General features: G+C 35.2%; 2 protein-coding genes across 4 annotated transcripts in view; one reads left to right on the forward strand and one right to left on the reverse strand.

Moving 5' to 3' along the window:
- The window catches only part of PLEKHG7 (pleckstrin homology and RhoGEF domain containing G7), a 67660-nt gene extending 67187 nt beyond the window's left edge, over nt 1-473 (forward strand). Inside the window, 1 exon segment of the mRNA XM_042948333.1 lies at nt 366-473. Coding sequence (XP_042804267.1) covers nt 366-473 — 108 coding nt within the window.
- Nucleotides 474-4075: 3602 nt separating this feature from the next.
- EEA1 (early endosome antigen 1) overlaps nt 4076-20162 on the reverse strand; it is a 114240-nt gene continuing 98153 nt past the window's right edge. For all 3 annotated transcript variants that reach the window (XM_042947350.1, XM_042947352.1, XM_042947351.1), the window contains 8 exons: nt 19081-19263; nt 14065-14250; nt 12277-12408; nt 10921-11106; nt 9732-9970; nt 9338-9458; nt 8407-8505; nt 4076-7699 (listed from right to left, as the gene is read on the reverse strand). In XM_042947350.1, coding sequence (XP_042803284.1) covers nt 7577-7699; nt 8407-8505; nt 9338-9458; nt 9732-9970; nt 10921-11106; nt 12277-12408; nt 14065-14250; nt 19081-19263 — 1269 coding nt within the window. In that variant the 3' untranslated portion in view covers nt 4076-7576. The remainder of the gene's footprint in view (nt 7700-8406; nt 8506-9337; nt 9459-9731; nt 9971-10920; nt 11107-12276; nt 12409-14064; nt 14251-19080; nt 19264-20162) is intronic.

Raw genomic sequence — 20162 nt, forward strand, 5'->3', positions numbered from 1 at the left:
AATTATGCCACTTGTTAAGAACCATTTCCATACAAAATGGAAATTCAAGGAATTCAATTTTCAAACTGTTTATATTCTCAGTGCTCGTTTTTCTAGTCATCACGGACTATTATGATTCCTCGGTTATTCGTAACTCTTTTCCCAACTTCCATACCATACTCATTTAATCCACTTCCATTTTCATAGATGATTAGAGGTATTTGTGACATATTAAAGAAAACGGGAAACATGCAAGTGTTTCATTACTCTTAAAGAGCAAGTCAATAAATACAAAGGAAAATATTAGTCCAAATATGGGAATAACTGTCAACATTCTCTATATATTATATATATAGTATATATGTATTATATATTATTTTTAACAGAAAACATGGATGACACCAATAACAGCAGCAATATCTTGCTTCACCAAGAACCAGGAAACCAAGAAGATAACTTTATGTCCGTCGCCTGCAGAATCCTTTGAAATGTAGGAACCTAAAACAAGTGGTGCATTTTTTAGACATTAGGATTAAGGTATTCTTTCATTCAAACTTTCTGACACTTATTTAGTGATGAGCTAGAAAGAAATGTGCATTTTAAAGGAGTTCCAGAATTTGAGAATTTGAGCTAGGAAAATCCTCATTATAGAGGAATAATGACCGCAACAAATTTGAACTCTGAGGAATTTTTTGGCGGGTATATACTGATACCTTATCATGTTTCAGCAGGGCTCGCAAGAGGTTGGAGTGAAGTATGGTGCTATTAGAATTTGTAAAGGGTGAAAGATCAGATGAATGGAGGGTCAGAAGGAAAGCAATGTCCACTGCTTGTGCTCAGTGTGAATTCTAGCATCTCACTTTGTGTATGTCAATAATGAAACCATATTTCCTACATGGCTCATAAACCAGTCTTAACTGCTTTACAGCCCTACCTCACATGCAGTGATAATTCTTTTTTTTAACTTTTTAAAATGTTTATTTTTGAGACACAGAGAGAGAGAGAAATGAGCAGGGGAGGGGCAGAGAGGGAGACACAGAATCTGAAGCAGGCTCCAGGCTCCGAGCTGTCAGCACACAGCCCAACGCAGGGCTTGAACTTCCGAACCGTGAGATCATGACCCGAGCTAAAGTTGGATGCTCAACCCACTGAGACATCCAGGCACCCCTAAAGCGCATTGATAATTCTGATACAACTTTGGTTGCTTTTTTAACAGATTAAGCAATCAATAAGGTCTATATTTAACAGTTTTTAAATTCCTATTTGCCAACAGTTTACTTACCTCAGGTATACTTGGTAATACCCTAAATTGAAAGTAGAAAATCCCAGAGATTAAATGCCCTTATTTTAAGGGGAAAAAAAGCAAGTGTCTGTTCCAGTTTTGCCAGTTAACACTTTTACGTGAGAGATTTTCATAGAAATAGTTAAGATAGCTTTCTCTGAACCTCATTTTTTGAGGAACGAACGATGAAGTTTGTCATAAAACCACTTTCTGGTTTGAGTGGTGTGTGTGCTGGCATAGAACAGCCAAGTTTATTTGGCAGAAAGCACTTGAAATGTCATTAGAATCTTTATCAAGTAAAAGTAGCTTGAATTATTATATTGTCATGGTGGAATACACTATTAACTTCATTTAAAAAAACGGGTTCTTATAGTCAGATCATATCAAGAGGAAATCCACAAATTTCAATATCAGGAATGGTAACTTCCGCAATTTCCAAAACGGACGTATTGCACTTTTCAATTTGGGCTGGAAGATAAGTGATACGTTAACTGATCTCCTTAAGTTGGAGGATGAGACAGAGAGGATGGGCTTGAGGAAGTCATGACGTGCAGTTAATTCTTTGAGGAAAACAGATTTCGCCACACTGCAGCATAAAGGCTCTTGTCCAAGGGCCAAGCACTATTAGAAGGGAGCGGCAGTATCTATATAATCACTTCAGATATTTATTAAGAATAAGTTGAATTAAAAGGAGAATCTCTAAAGCAATTAACTACTGTTAATGTCTAAGAATAAATGAGGGAAAAAAAAAAAACAAACGGGAGGGCCAAGAATGGGGACTAGACTGCAGGTGAGTTCCTAGAGAGGGGACCTGGATGGGATTGAAAGCAATTACATCCAGAAGACAATACAGATTTGTGCAAGAGAAGATTTAGGAAGAAATATCTGACCAAAAAATAATATGTATTTTTTAGAAAAAAAAAATCAACAATCATCTTGTAGAAACTTTTAAATATTTAAAACCAACCTAAGAGGAAGGACACAGACCGGGACTAAGTGATCTCTCAAGATTCCTTTTAAAATCCTCTAAGTCCAGGGGCACCTGAGGGGCTCAGTCTGTTAAGTGTCTAACTTCAGCTCAGGTCATGATCTCACAGCTTATGAGTTCGAGCCCTGAGCTGGGCTCTGTGCTGACAGCTCAAAGCCTGCAGCCTGCTTCAGATTGTATGTCTCCCCCTCTCTCTGCCCCACCCCTGCTCACACTGTCTCTCCTTCAAAAATAAATAAACATTAAAAATTTTTTTTAAAAAATCCTGTGAGTCCAATAAATAATTATATGTATAAAGAACTCATGGGGCGCCTGGTTGGCTCAGTCGGCTAAGCGTCCGACTTTGGCCCAGGTCATGATCTCCCAGTTCGTGAGTTCGAGCCCTGCGTCAGGCTCTGGGCTGACACCTCGGAGCCTGGAGCCTGCTTCAAATTCTTTGTCTCCCTCTCTCTCTGCTCCTCCCCTGCTCATGCTCGGTCTCTCTCTCCTTCAAAAATAAATAAAAACATTAAAAAAATTAAAAAAAAAAAGAACTCGTTTACCCTTAAATCTCATTAAAGGGAAAGACTGAGTAAATTAACATCAAGATGGAAAACAGCTGAAGAAGAATACGCTAGATGCAAAGGACTATTAGTATTCCCATGTTCATCACAGCACTATTCACAATAGCCAAGAAGTGGAAAAACCCTTAATGTCCGCCAACAGATGAACAGGTAAAGAAAATACGGCATATACATACAATGGAATACTATTCAGCCTTTGAAAAGAAGGAAATTCTGCAATTTGCAACAACAGAGATGAACCTCGGACATCACGCTAAAAGAAGTCAGTCAGTCAGTCACAGAGAGACAAATACTGTAGGACTCCACTGACGTGAGGTATCGAAAGTAGTCAGACGCATAGAATCAGAGTAGAATAGAGGTTGCCAAGGGAGGGAGAAATGGGAAGTTACCAGTCAACGGCATAAAGTTTCAGTGAAGTGAGATGAGGAAGCTCTACAGGTCTACTCTACTAGAATTTAAAAGCCGTCAAAGAGGGTAGATCTGTTAAATGTGATCACAATAAAATAAAATTTAAAAAAGAATATGCTACATATTTAAACTGAAATTCTATAGTGCTCACAAAAGAACATGTCTAATATATAATCTAGGAAGTTCTTGAGGATATACACATTGAACTCTTCAGAGGGAAGCACATTAGAGTCAAATAAAAAAAAAAAACACTTCTGGAATTTTGGTTCCCAGGAAAAACACGGTAATAAGCGACTGGTATAGTGAGCCCTCAGAAAAGTGTCTTTAAATGGTCACCTGGGTACTAAACTTAGATGAACAATGAAAGAAGGAATGACTTTAATATTGTTTAGTATTTCTTTGTAGTTTTGTTAATTCTTCACAATAATGAATGGAATGAGAAGGGAATGTCTTAAGCAAAATGGCTTTAGTGATTTCTCTTGCAATTATGAACTTCATTCCTAATTCTAAATTGAACATCAAAGCATACCCACGGTCTACATCCATGTGGAAAGTTCTAACAATCTGTAAATAAGTACAAAATGGTTAATATTTTCTATTCTTTTTTATTTATTTTTATTTGAGAGAGAGAGAGGGCGTGCATGAGCCAGAGAGACGGGTGGGGGAAGAGAGAGAATCCCAAGCAGGCTTCACACTTGGTGAGGAGTCCGGTGCAGGGCTTGATCCCATGACCCTGGGATCATGACCTGAGCCAAAATCAAGAGTCGGACGCTCAACCAACTGAGCCACCCAGGCGCCCCATGTACTCTTTTTTTTTTTAATAGAAAAAAATAATTTACAGTCACAGAATACATCTACTAGAAAGAAATGTTTTTTAATATCATCTTTAACAAATTAAAAAAACAAAATCAACAATTCAATAAGGATCCTTCCATTCTTCTTTATACAGATTTAAATGCTGTTGTGTAATTTATCAGTTACATTTATAATCAATGACCTTCCACTCACTGAGTTTAGAAATTACAGTATTTACTGAGCTAAACTCTCTCACAAAATAAGGCACAACTACATGATCACAAGTAGTAAACACAATACAAACAATGAATCCAAAACCTAAATGAGAAAATATTCATGCAAAAGTTTCTATAGAAACTATGAATATATGATCCAGTTCAAGGAAGTACAGAATGTCATATACATAACTGCATCATGTTACAATAAATTCATTACTTCTACACAGAAAGAACTTAGCTATTTCCAATTCTATTTTATACAATTTTACATAAATTTAGTAAGTTTATGCACAATATTCACATCTGCAACAATAACAAATTGATCATTAAAATTCAGGCAAAGGGCAATTAAGACACGATAATGTGTGGCACATTATAATTACAGAATGCCATTCATCAAGCTCATGTCTAGGAATACTAAATTGATGGCACATTTAACTCTTATGGATCAAATCATCCATGGTTTTATAGCCAAAGTGCATTAAAAAAAATTGCTATAGTCAAATAGGTCATGAATATCAAAATATATGATCATAATTTGCTCTCCACTTAGAAGCTAAACATTTTTATGCAAATGCAAAGTTAAAAAAAAGTGGCTTCAAAGTTCTCAAAACTATAAAATAATCCAAAGCCTTTCTAAGAGAGATGGGAAACTAACAAATTTGGCAGTTACTATTTAACATTACTGTGAGGAAACTATCAAACTAGCTAATTCCACATTAAGAGGTAGTTGAACAAAATGTTATTTGTACACTGCATTGAGGTCTTTGTGTTTCCCTCTTTTTTCTTCAAAATGAACTAATCCTATACCAGCAGCTTTGTCTTCTTCCTATGAAAAAAAAAATCTGTAGGTATACTCTATTGTACTCTAACCCAGCAAAACTTGATTTTAATTCACATTTCTATGCTGGGGTTTGGAATTTACTAACATGTGATGCCAACAGGCTTCGCATTAGAGCCAAGAGCTGGGACGTGCCAGCCCTAACTCACTGACAAATAGTACCAGCAAACATCTAAAACGTAGAGCCAATAAGAACTCAGAAGATGACTTTTTAGTTAAAAGAAAAAGAAAACCCTTTTTGTTTCCAAAACACGTTAAATTAGTGAGAGTTAATAAGCACACACACACAAAAGGTTCATTTCTGATAGCATTAGTGTAGTAGCCTATGGTAAATTATTCAGGACCTATAAAATGAGATTTAGCTAGATGAAAACTAGTGATTACTCAAACACATACAATTTTGTTTGTTGCCCTCCCGACATTTTTTTTGTGAATATGTGGGTGAGTGGATAAGACGGGAAAAGGCCTTCAGCGCACCCAGTTAGGAGATGAAGTGAACAAATATTCTAACCTAGAATCCTCATGAAGTTTTACTATCTTCAAAAAAAAAAAAAAAAAGGTACTGTGAATATCTATTTTTCCAACATAGAAAATTTCTAAGTTTCATATTAACTTCCTTATATTTAAAGTGTAGAATTAAGACTCTTTGAAAGGATTTATAAGCATATGAAAATGCACAAATAATTTTAGCTCAATTTATATCATCCAGCTGTTGTTTTTAATAAAGAGTCATTGTATTTCTTCTTTATGTATGCTCAAGGATGTATGTCTATCCTAGTCTAGGGACACCATCAGGGTCCTTAATAGCTACTGACAGCAGGATTTACTTAACTGAGTTTTATAAAATAATTAAATGAATATGACAATCTCTTCATTTATCGATGTTACAGGTAAAGCATAAACCCGATAACTTTATTTCGGCATGATATTTGAAAGCAAGTGCATATTATAGACTATTGCAAACGAAATATTAACTCCCATTCTTCCTTATTATTACCAGATGATTACACTGCACAAATATATAACTTTATATTTTTTCTCTAGAAAGAATAAACCAATATTAATGACCTCTCTACAGATGTTTCCCAAATTAAGAAGACTATGATAAATTAAAGTTCAATTCCATTGTTCAGCATACAAATAAGCTAACTTTTAATTACCCTTAATTAGCCATTCTGTTTCAGTTCTGATTATAACTTTGGGATTCCGAAATATATTTGTTTTTGGTGATATTCTATTCTCCAATTGTTACTTTAAAGCAATTTCATAGCAGTATTTTTGCAAAGTGAAAAGATTTACCAGTAAATATGGAACCCCAAATTCATAACCATTTTAAATTTAAGTCAACTTCACAACTTTCAAAAATGTTTCCCTATTAGGTAAGAAGATGTAAAGTCGAATATTTAATGTCTCCTTCCCACGTGTATTTGTTTTCACAGATAAGACTAGAGCAATATCAGTTACTGGCTTTAAGATGCAAAATTATAAAACTATTACAGTGAAGCTGAGCTACGGTTCGAAAGGTTAAACCAAATAAAGGGAAAAATAGATCCATTAAAAAAGCAAACTCAGATTCCCAAAATGCTGGAGAGACAATCCGAGGGTATAACATAAAGGCTAATCTCCAAAACCTTCCTACTTACAAGAAACTGACAATAGAACCATTATACAATTTTTACGATTCATCCTCCAGCTGGGGGGTGAGGGTGGGTAGTTTTATAGAATTCTTAACAGTATGTGAGAGTTTAAACATGAGATAGAAAAAGACAAAGAAAAATTAACCCTAATCTTTAAAATACAACCCCAGGATAACCATAAAGTAAGCAAACTGATTTTACAGAGGTTTTCATAAAATCTACCCAAGAAAATTTAATCAATATTGTTAAAACAAAAACCATGTTCAAATTCATGGTTAGTACATATTCCAACATAAACTGTACTTAGAACACATGAGTAGTAAATTTATAACATAACAATGCAACTGAGCTATGGACCTATATATAAGAAAAAAAGAAAGTTTTATAGTTCTGTGCATGACTTCACCAAGAGAGTATCTAATGTAATAATAATATAATGTGCTATTGTGCAACATATATGATGTGATAACATCACCCATGTACATTTTTGTATACTAAATTTGGGAGAAAAAAGTAAGCTATGGAAGCGTATATTCATGTCATTTGTGAACAATGAAATTATATTTAAAAAAATACATTGCTATTTTCTGTCCAAAGTTTATTTACATTTCATTGGCTAATTCTAAACTTGGCATGAAAGCTGTTCCAGGGGTTAAATGGAAAAAAGTAATGAAAGATGAGCCCAAGTCTCACAAAAATAGAAGAGTTTTACTTGATATTGATAACATTCCAAAATATATGAATTCTAATTTGGTCTAATATTGCAACCACTGTCCAAATCAAATAGTAGTCCAAGACCTCTATTAAGTGCATTTATTAAAAATCTAATGTTAGTGTAATACTATTCTGGAGTTGTGATAACCCATTATCCTTGCAAGTCATTGAAACATGCATCACAGACACGAACAGGCTTCTTAGAAGATGGAGTTAAGGCATTTTTGGCCGAACACTCAGCACAGAAGATATTTCCACATTGTCTGCAGTGATGCTGTAAATGACAAAAATTAAACAATTTCAAGCATAAAAACTACACCAAAAGCATGATGAGATATAAGAATACTGCAAACTGCACTGTGAAGGTATATTAACTTTCAAGGGATTAGTGTATTATTTAAAAATATTTCAACATGTCAATTTAATCTCTTAATTTGAATGCTTTCTATTTCTCAGGTACTGTGCCAAACATCTGATATAAAATTCATCAAGAATTCTCAAAAGAACCTTCAGAGGCATTTAAAAAGTGATAATAAAGCACCTCGACCAGCTGAAAACCATTTCTATTTGCCAAGTGTTTCAGGCATAATTTCTTCAGTAGGAATATAAACTTCACATGGTATTATTCAGAATAAACATTTTTTTCATCTCTGCTTTTTCTTTAAAATAACCCAATGATGACTAAAACATATGAGTTAAACACATAATGACTAAACATATGGCCCAGTGGTTCAGAAAATGACTATTCCAGAGAGTAACTGAGTAGGAAGGCAAGGACTATACTTAAAACTAAAATTGAAATACATATGCTGACCAGAAACTAGACTGCGTAAAATTTAATCATTCTATGTAGTTGTAAAGTTAACCAATAAATAGAAAAAATTTTTAAATCTGTCAAATACAAGATTTTGATGGTTAAAACATTAATTGATACTGAGAAATAAAATCCAGAACCACAGCAATATGAACAAAATCATTTACCCGTCTCACTGTTACTGAAAAGCCTTTCCCACAGGCCATGCAGTTTTGTACTTCATTGTCTTCCGCCCACTTCCTATTTAACGCTTGCGTGTGTTTGATCTATCAAAAAAAAAAAAAGGGGGGTGTGTGCATAGATTATAATACTCAACATTTTAAAGAATGATGGATAATTTCTTATTTGGTGCCCAAGTTTCTCAAAATTTAGACTTATAGGCACCATGGGATAAAATTTTAAAAATCAGAAATACTTTGGTTGGCTTCCATTGTCAAAAGCTGCTACACTCTTAAGTCTGAATGACAAATTAAGTCAAATTTTTACCGTCAAAGGCACCGGCAATTTCTAATCTTTGGTGATTTCCTAATCTTCTAACCCTAATGATCAATCCTTCCTAAGTACCCTGAGCACATGTTCAGATCACTTCTTTAACACATAGCAGCTCGTCTATTCCTTGATGTTTCTCAATTTTCCCAGAGCTGCCAATTCGTGAATGACAAGGCTTTCTAACTGATCCCTGGGATCTCTCAGATTAATTCTTTATCACTTTTATTCAACTATCCATAACACTTACAATATTGCTATACAGACAGCAACCATTCAAAAGTTATTTATTAAATACAGGAGATTTTTTTTAAAGATTTAAAATACGCTGGGGTGCCTGGGTGGCTCAGGTGGTTAAACATCCGACACTTGGTTTTGGCTCAGGTCATGTTCTTGCCATCTGTGAGATCAACTCCATGTCGGGCTCTGCGCTGATGGCGTGGAGCCTGCTTGGGATCCTGTCTCCGCCCCCCCCCCCTCACCGGCCCCTCCCTTACTCAGGTTCTCTCTCTCTCAAAACAAAAAACAAAAAACAAAAAAGATTGCAAATATGCTTTTCACTAAGAGTTAACTCTAGACTGAAAAACAGCCTCACATTACCAGATGACTTACTTGAAGGGATTGATTTTCTCTGCCCAGCTCCTGCACCGCTGCGGTCGTATTATCCAGCTTTCTTTGCAATTCTAGTACTTTGGTTTGAAGCTTTTCTATTTCACCTTCTCCTTTAAGACATCTAGAACAGATTGCAAAGCAATCATTAATTTTTTAAAAAAAATTATCAAAGATCCTTCTAGAACAGAGATAAGAAACTACTTTGTAACCTCAAATATAATACTTTAATTTCAACTATCTGATTGTTTTAAGAGTTAGTTTTTAAATGGCTGCATAAATACCTGCGGGACCAATGTACTCTTCTCAAGACTCTTCTATTTTAAAAAATGTGGAAAAAGACAATCTTCTTGTCACTTAGAATGGAAACACACTAATTTTACGAGACATCAATCACCTTTCTAGTAGTGCTCTCCTTTCATCCTGATTATTCTGAACTGTGGCTTCTAATACTGCAATTTCACCCCGTAAGTCATCCGTCTGTTTCTCGAGCTCGCTGACTCTACGTTGACTAGACTGCCACTCCTTCTTTACAGTGCCCAAGTTTTCATTTAATGCTGTAATCTGCATGGTAAGTTTAGCTTCATTTTCTTCATGCTTCTTCATTCCTATTTCTTTTTCTTTTATTTCGGAATGCTGAGAAAAGGAAGAACAGTGAGGAAAAAACCTATTCCTAAAGTAATGCAAAATAAATTTCAGTTAGCTATTGAACTTAAAATACTGGCAACATAAGTAATACTACTTCTTCAGGAAAGAAGGCAGGAGAATGTATTCATGTCATACTAATAAAATTGATTCCACAAACATCTGTGTAATCTGAACTGGCTCAAAGGCCATAATGCTGAAATGAGAGTCAGCAAGCCTCTAAGAAGAACCACTAACATACAGCAATTTGAGGTTTTCGTTTTCCTCACTAGAACAGGGGAAGAACACATAGTTAGGGATAGCAAGGTGCCCTGGACACAAAGCTGGCATTTTCAGTCTCAAAATCCACATGTACCTTTTCTTCTATCAACCTGCCAAAAAACCAATTCCAAGCCATTCAACTCACTGTGTGAACTTGAAATCACAAACCTTCAACTAAAACATTCAGCCCTCAAGTTATGTGGGGATATTTGGACTTAATTCAACAGAGGAAAGCCAGATGCTTCCCATTTTGGCATGCACAATTTAGGGAAGGAAAAGTAGACTTTGGTCATCAAAATTCCACACTGAAGTTTCCGTTCTCCCTTATCAACACTCACTTGACCAAACAAATGAGTTTAACATCATCCGCATTCACGCCATTTACCTCAATCTACATAGCTGTGGATTTGTTTGTTTTCCTGGCACTAAAAGTGTGTTTATTTTTTATGAATTATGTTTCATTGAATTTTCACTTCTCTAAACCAAAATATAATTACAGACTAAAATATTTCCAATCACATATCAGCTATTTAAACAAATCAGATCTCCTTTCTCAATCAAAAAGTAAAATGCTAGGTAAGAGCACTTAAATCCTAACTTCCAAGTAGAAAAATCCTCTCTTACTGGATTGACTTACAAAATCAGTTACAAAACACACTCCCCACCATTAACTTACTGACCAGTTTAGCCTCCTTCTCAGTAAACTCTTTCTTTAGTTCATCTTCTTCCTTTTTCACCTGCTCTTTTAGCATTTGCTGGTTTCTCTTCTCCTGGTCAAGGGTTGCCTTCAGGGAATCTACTTTCCCTTGAAGCTCGAGTTTCTGCTGAATCAAAAGCTGTTTGGCATCCTTGAGATTTGTTACCTCCTATTGAAAAAGGCCGGAACTAAATCATCCTTTACAGTGACTATTTCAAAATGTAGCTGAAATTTATACAACTTATCCTAACAATATAAAAGAGTTTTAGCCTCTTCTCTTATGAGATTCCTAAAGTTCAGTATTTCAAACAACTGGTTAAAAAGATGCAAGATTATTTACTTCCTGCTCAACAATCATTTAAACTCAAGTGACACTTTACATGCACGTTTTGATGAAATTATGTGAAGAACCTCTATCCCTTATTTTCCCTTTTCTCACTTAGCAAGCATTTATTGGTCACCACTGAGGCATCACACACTGTGTTAGGTTTTAAGGATGCAGATAAAGGTTATATACATTACCTGCTTTAAGGAAGTCACAGTGTGTAAGAATATAATAACATAAAGAGGTAATAAGTTATAAAACAAAATGGGAAGTATACTGATAGACATAAAAGGTGTTATTGAGAGCATTCAAGAGAGAATCTAACCTTTGAGAAAATGAATAACATTTTTACAAAGCAAATGATAGACAATTAGTTTCTTCAGCTGGCACCCTAGGTATACTTATGACAGGAAAAATGTTCCGAACAGAGTATTAAAAGATTTTAGGAAGAAAAACAACTGAAACAACAGAATCCCCTGAAAATCTTAATTCTAAACATAGGCATAATTTTCTTTAATTTTTTTTAACATTTATTTTTGGAGAGACAGAGAGAGACAGAGCACGAGTGGGGGAGGGGCAGAGAGAGGCAGGGACACAGAATCCAAAGTAGCTCCAGGCTCTGAGCTGTCAGCACAGAGCCCGAGGCGGGGCTCAAACCCATGAACCCTGAGATCAAGACCTGAGCCGAAGTCGGACACTTAACCGACTGAGCCACCCAGGCGCCCCAACATAGGCACAATTTTCTAAATCAACAGCTCTGTTGATTATCATCTCAACAAATCTAAACTTTTAGACCTACTTTGCTTTATTCACTAATCTGCAAACAAAAGGAACATAGTTTCAACACATGTATATGGATAACACACAACACAGGGATGAGAGCAAGAGTATTTGTCAAAACAACAAAACTGCGTCTAGCACATAGTAGATTCTCAGTAAGATATATACACATATTTTTTATTTAAATGACAATAATACAGGATAGAAGGAGGGACAATGATTATCTTCACATACCTTTATGCTTTCTTGCTTGTGGGACTTGAGTTCTTCACTCAATTTAGCAATTTCTTTTTCCTGTCTACACTTAATTTCCTCTATCTCTGCCAATTTAGACTTTTCATTTACTAGTTCTTTTTCTTTCAGTGACTGTAGAAAAATAATTTAAAAATAATTTTAAGTAAATACTTAGCTTAAAACTAATGTCATGAGAATAACTGCTACTAGGCATGACATGGTCTCTGCCCCTTTCTACCTAAGTTAACGTGAGCAAACTACTTACCTTCACTTGCCTCTGTGTCCTTATTTACACAATGTGAACAACTAATAAGATCTTCATAAGCATTAGTTACTGTTAATACTGTGAAATAAGTAGTGTCTAAGCAAGGAAAGAACACTATAAAATTTAGCCTATCATTCTTATTCTTAACGCTATTATCCTTATTACTATTATTACTATCAATGCCTTTATTTAAGGTGCCTAGCTAGTAGTGTGACATATTACCTAATTTAATATCAATACTAAATATAAATAGCTCTTTTTAATCCTCATGTGATAAGCAACAAAGGTTTAGAGAATAAAGGTTTGGAGAAGTGAAATAATCTATTAGAGATATAGTCAAAATTACAACCGTTCTGACTGAGCTAAAGCCCTTGCAACAAAGGCCTATGAAACTCTCAGAATTTTCTAAATCCAAGACACAAATCATGAATATCATACCAGCTTCAATACCTCTACCTCCCCACAAAAATATCCCTTAATTTTTTTAACTAAAGAGACTTTCAGGAATTGCACAATTAAGATACACCACAAACTTCTGGAATTGTATACTTCAGAATATTATCTTATCAGCTAATGGAAATATATTTCAACCATGAAACCAAAAATAAAGTGCTTCCTAGAATCTGAATTTCTCTTTCATATAGCATCTTAACTTTTAAACATAGTGGTCTTATAATACAAGGCTTTAACTTTATTTTTTTTAAGTTTACTTTTATTTATTTTGAGAGAGAAAGAGAGAGAGAGAGAGAGAGAGAGAGAACGAGAATGGGGAAAGGGCAGAGAGAGAGGGAGAGAGAGAATCCCAAGCAGGCTCTGCACTGTTAGCATCACGGGGCTCAAGCTCACAAACAGGGAAATCATGCCCTGAGCCAAAATCAAGAGTCAGACGCTTAACCAACTGAGTGACCCAGGTCCCAAGGCTTTCAACCGTATAACTCAGCATAATTTATGTAAAATACACTCCCATTTCCCTAAGAAAAAGCTGGCTCTAAATTTTAAGAACTGTAAGAATAAGAGGAGCCTGGCTGGCTCAGTTGGAACAGCATGAGACTTTCGATCTGGGGGTTGTGAGTTTAAGCCCCATGTTGGGTGTAGAAATTGCTAAAAAAAAAAAAAAAAAAAAAAAAGAAAAGTAATAATAATAATTAAAAAAAAGAATTATAAGCATAAGAAGTATTTCTAGATCTTTTAATCTCATTCACACATCTAAAGAATGTTATATAATAGTGGTGGAGCTACGATACCTGTTTCTAAATAACCAGGGGTCTACAATGTGAAAAAGAGTTGTTTATAAAACTAAAAAGAGCAGTAAGAAAAATGAGTAGAAATGACAAGGGGGCTGTTAAGAAGTACTTCCCGGCATTAACATTCCAATTACCACGGTGTTGTATCAGAAACTAGAAGTCCATCTAAGGAGAGCTATTGAAGTAAAGTGATGCCCATATCGGAGAAGAGGTTTGACTAGATGATTTCTAAAGATACCGCAACTCTCAGATTCTAGATTCAGTCAGAAAATGAAATACCTTTTCTTTTTTAATATCTTGAAGCGTTTTACACTGCTCCTTCAACTGTTGCTCTTTCTTTGCTAAATCCTGCTCCAACGTAGCCGTGGAACTCTTCAGTTCTTGAATTAATTTATTTTGGTTTCCAATTTGATTTCTGTTTGAAATCAAGTCCTCCTGTGCTAGAGAAAGCTTCTCTTCTACAGACTTACAAAAAACAAACAAACAAACAAAAAACCAATTTCCCCAAATTATTGTATGTCTTTTTTTGTTGTTTTTAGCAAATGTCAACAGAAACATAACAGTGTAAGTATAGTAGAAAGCAATATACTATAAAAGGATAGCTTGTTATGCCCTTTAGTAAGATCATGTAAAAGAGAAAGGACACTAGACCATTAACTCTCTTGCCTACGAAAAACATTTTAGTGTAAAATATTTAATAAAACTGAAGCAATTCCAAAACCTCTAGAAATAGTAAGTACTACTAGCTAAGTGATATTAAGGACTATCAAATAAAAAGGGATCATATCGAACACACTTGCAATATGCGAAAATATATACATATATGTCCCTTGACATGCTGAAATCCTCAATAAATAGTCTTTGTCTTGGGAAAAAAACAAAAAACAAAAACCAACAACTGTATTTCACATCTGCAAACCTGATCAAGTGAACCAAAAGAAGAAAGTCCACCAGATACATGGGGTTCTGTTTCTGAGAAGGCCTTCACCCCATCCTCTTCACTTCCCATCGATGTGGCAGAAACAGTGTCGTCAGTTAACACTGTCCACAGTTACTGACTGTTCTAAAGCCCAGATATTTTGAGAAGCCAAAGCTTATGAAAAGGGCAAGCTTTTAGGCCCCTTAGATTTCAGACTGGGGTAGATATGGTAACAGGTGAGTAGTGGAAACTGGCAGGGACCTTGCCACTCTCAGTTGCAACTGCAAAGAATCAGAAGGGAAGGAAATGAACTCCATGATACTCTTCCACCATTTGGAAGACGTTCTCTTTCTTATTCTGGAGATACAGTTCCTTTGAAAAGGAGGGAGAAGATCTAATTTGGGAAGGATCCCTGCTGGCTAGGCTTGACTATAGTAAGCAACCATTGGAAAAGAAATAAATGAATACTTTTTAAATGAAGACTGTATTTAAAGGGTTTCTCAAGGTTCCCTAAAGAGACAGTGTATTCCTTACAAATAAACCCAGTTCTGAAGTCTTTCTGATATCAATGAAGTTTGATTTCCAGTGGCTTCTAGAGAACACTAAAAATCCCAAGGCTTCTTTTTAAAGAATCCTAAAGTCATCTAGTCCTTTACTAACCAAGCTGTTAGCCATTAACTGAGTATACTGGTAAGGTAAAAGACAGTCCTTAACTTAAAGAAGCTGGCTATGTAGCCCGAAAAACAGAACCACCACATAAAATGGAAGCTGTACGTAGCAGAAGAGCACTTGCTATAATGCCAAACGCACAGAAAAACAGTGAGTGCGAGAACTTTCCCTGAAATGTGTTTATGTAAGGCTCCATGGTACATGTGGGAACTGACATAAGCATCACAAAGGGTGAGAGTGATTTCAAATAAAGATAATAAAATTTGACAAAACCTAGCCCATATGGTCTATAGCAATTATTATTAGGTAACAGAGGTCCTGATCTAATACTAAAGAACACCAAGGCTTGCTAGAGCCTGAAATTAACAGCTCCCCCAATCTCTGACCACAAGAATTCCAAACTGCCCATGGTTTAAATAATACTCAATAAAATTTTAACTCCCAAGACCCAATGACTAAATCGTTAAAGTCAAGCTCAAAATCTGGGCTATGCTGACATACTGCTCTACCTTGTCTCTGAATATTTGTCAATGCCATTCAGTGATACACTGCCATGTATTTTAAATATTCCTTTTATCTTTCTTGTTATAGGCCATTTTATTTTCACCTACTCAGCATATCTTCCTTTGGGGAACTCCCGTCTCCCATTCAACAGTTTTGTGGGCCTATCTTTAACCCATTGACTCCCACTGGAACAAGCGAATCCCTGAGTAGATCAACTACCAATCTTGACCCTGAATACCACAATCGAATTACAGCAGTGTAGCTAAAAAAGAAATTTCTGCAGTGTTTTCTGGTAGCTATTGTTTTTTGTCTGCTCCACAATTTTACTCTTCTTTCAAAATAAACTTTTAAAATGTTTATTATTTTCTTGATGTCTGATTAAGTGATATAAGGAATAGTATAAAGATTTATATTTAATTCTAAACTTATTATCCTAGAATTTTCACTTTACTCAGGGTGCAAAATGTACAGTTACATTCCACTTCTACCTTTCTTCGACAGCAAAGAATAGCACACAGCACAGCCGTTTTGCAATATACAGTCAACAAACGTAAGTATTTCATAAATAATCCAGCAGATGGGGCTAAAAGCATGGATCAGACCAGCCTGTTTTCCATTCTACTGGTATCTAGATGTACAATGTCAGCCCACAGATGGCAGCCTTGACTTAGGTACGTGTCATGCTACAAAGTTCTCAACCTCTCTCCTTCTCTCTCACATGCAACAAGATCATTCATCACTGAAGCAAAAGAAAAATAATGGCTGATAACCATCTCTTATTCTGGTCCATAAATATCATTTCAAGTTCTCGAGGAATTTACTTCTTCATCTTTTTTTTTTTTTTTTTTTTAGCTTCCTAAGTAGTTCAGATACTTCTCATTTTGGAAACATTAATAATAGAATTTAGCAATATTCTATTTCATATTTAAAAATCCTAGTGATGATAAAAGAGTAAAGGGCTGTGAATCACAAGAACTGAGGTCTAATCATGGTTCTGTTATTGTGCAATTCTGGGTCTGTCACAAACCACGCCAGGCCTCACTCAGTCTTGTCTGCAAAAGGAGGCTTTGGAATAGAGGACCTAGCCATGCCTCTTAACAATTGGAAAACTCCTCAGCAGGCTTGACTCCCTGCCCTTCTCTTTTTCCTCCATGCCTTTGATTTGTTTTCATGTATAAAATTATTAGTATACAACATAGCTTTCGAGCATAATAAAAACCATTGTTGGCTTAATGAAAGAATATTGATCAAAGATCTAAGTCCTGTCACCATGTAATGCTCTTGGGTAAATAATACATCTGTATGAAAAAAAAGTGTGATTTCTATAGGACTTGTACAATCAATCATTAAGTTTCATCTCCTTGATCAGCTAAACACCCTTCTAATCCATCCATATTCCCCATCCTTACTGTTACTGCCCACACCGCCATCGTGTGCACCTGGACCAAGTGCCGTCTCCTCTCTGGTCTCTACACTCAGCCCTGTTGCTCCAAGATCCACTCCTTACTCTCAGCCAGTCACTGGCCCAACCTACAGATCTGAGCAAATCTTTTCTGTGGTTCCCTACTGCTTTTACAATAAAGCCCAAACTCTTCCACAGACCTTCCCTGACTTTTAATAGTGTTCTAAAGGAAAAAAAAAAAAGAAAGAAAAAAAGAAAAAGAATTTAAAGCTACTAAGGGAGCATAGCAAATAAGACATTTTCTAAATGTCAGGTGGTATTTTTTTTCTTATAACAACTGGGCACCATGAAAATTTTTTGACCCAAGTTTCCTATTTCTTTGTCAAATCATTAGTGACCCCTAGTCCCCTCAGTGCCCTTGCAGCCTGTCTGCATCCAGCCCTCCTGTTTCATCCTGTCTCTCTCATTAATCTCTTCTGCTCCATCCTCCTGAACTTTAAGCCCAGTTCTAGTCAATTCACACCTTGATTAATGGAATTTGTGGAGGAAGGGAGACAGCCTCTTCACTAATCTTCCTATGTCTTGTTTCCCCGGGTCCAATCCAAGCTATCTATAAACCTCTTCCTGGTTAAGTTGTCCAAAGTACTGTCTTCTTCATTTTATTCCTTCTTCATTTTATTCCAATCATCTTTGCTCCGCATCTAAGAAACCTCACAATTTGATCCCAACCTTTCCAAATTTATCCTCCAAACACAAACCAGCATGCTAGCAACTGGTAACTGTCTCCTGCCTTTGTTCGTTCCCTGCAGTACCTTTTCTCAAATGTGCCCCTGAGTGAAATGACCTTCCTCAGGACTCTCTATATATTCAAATTCTATATATCCTTGAGCACCTGTTCAAGTCCCACCTCCTTCAGAAAGCCTTCCTTATAACAGCCTATGATAAAATATAGACACAGTATATTTATGTTGTCTAAAAATATCCTGTGATTTTCAACAAAATTCTTCAATAATGTAATTTAAATTAACAAATTAAAAGAAACCAGAAAGGAAAGGAACAAAAAGCATAACATTTCATGATGACAAAAAAAAAAAAAAAGAAAGAAAGAAAGAAAGAAAAGAAAAAAAAAAAGAACTAGCTGAATCTTGTGGGAAAGAACACAAACGTTCCATTTATCTTAGGGAACTCATACTTTAATAACACTGCATAAAATTTATCTTTTTTCCATATTCTTCATTTTAATAAACATGATACATTAATCAAATAGATTTGTCAAGAACAAACAATATATGTTTAGATAATTATTATTTTTTTTAATATATGAAATTTATTGTCAAATTGGTTTCCATACAACACCCAGTGCTCATCCCAAAAGTGTTTAGATAATTAGATTAAGGTTAAGTTTACTTTGAGCTATAATCTCCTAATTTTAATCATTAAACATTCTGGTAGTCTTGGGAAGCTGACCAACATAAAAACTAAAGTCAAAGTTATCTTTTTACATTTATAAGAAGACAGCTTTAGATAAGCTAATAATGTAGCAATTAGTATATTTCCAAATAATTTTACTCTTATGGTTGTTATTTTTAAATGCCCATATTTAACATATATCATATTTTGTTATAATATAAAACAATTTCATTATTAAAAAGCATATTACTCCAAAAATAATAATTTAATAGAAAACAAGCATGATATTCCACAAATACTAACATTACCTTGTCTATCTGGTCTCAAATCAACCTTTTAATGAATGCCTATAAACAACTTCCTAATATTTTTATGATATATTTTACTATACCTTAAGATCTTGCCTTGTGGCAAGAAGTTCAGATTCCTTCCCATAGAAATCAGATTGAAGCTGTTTTAGATTTTCCTGACTTTTTTCATAGGTATTTTGTAACACTGACATTTTCTCTTTCTCTGCTGCAAGTTCCTGGGCTGCTTGTATTGACTGCTGCTGTAATTTATTCTCAAGCTCTGTCTGGAACACACAATAGTTATTTAGAACAGTATGCATATCACAAACCAGTTACAAATACAAAATGAAATCCACACAAGAAGATCCCTGAGAACAAATTGAACTGTATTTATGCCCTAAAAAACTTCAGAGATTTACAAAATACAAAATCCAACAAGTCCCAATTTAAAAACCAAAAAATGAAAAAGCATTACATACAGAAAAAAGCATTTCACTGGATAGTCCCAAGTATCAATGTCTCAGGAGACTGAGAGTAATAACCACATTCTGAAGGAAGATACAGTGCTAGATGCTTTAGAAGATGATATAATTTAAGGTTGAACTAAGGGAAATTTCTATAGGAAAGAAATAAAAAAGTCATTACTGCATTCATCATTTCTACTCCCTGAAATTCTAGAATAACTTAGGACATTTCTACAAGATCGTGTTTATTAACAACAAGGCAGAAAAAGAAATCTTGCAAAGATCTGACTCCTCTAAACGCTAAACTTGTCTTTAGTCTTTACGAAGACTCAGAAGATACACACAAATTATGACATAATTAAAATATATGTGTGCAGAGTATGAAAATAAGCACTGGCTTTTAAAATAAATACACTACCTCAATGCAACTTCTTTTTAAATGACCAGTGACCCCCTTGTTCCAAAACCCACTATTCATGTCCTTGTCCACAGCTGACTTCACCTCCCAGCAGTACTTGAAACAGTTGATGATGTTCCCTCCTAGAAACATTCTTCAACCTGGTTTCCAGGGCACCTATCTCATTGGTGATTCCTTCTTAAATTTTTTTACAACCTCCTCTTCTTCTGTTTAACCTCTCAATATTGTAGGATGCCAGGGTTCTGACCTTCTTTTATTCCATATACAGTCTCTCTCTTTCTCTAGAAGATCTCAACTATAC

The sequence above is a fragment of the Panthera leo genome, chromosome B4, assembly GCF_018350215.1.
Source record: "Panthera leo isolate Ple1 chromosome B4, P.leo_Ple1_pat1.1, whole genome shotgun sequence".
NCBI lineage: Eukaryota > Metazoa > Chordata > Mammalia > Carnivora > Felidae > Panthera > Panthera leo.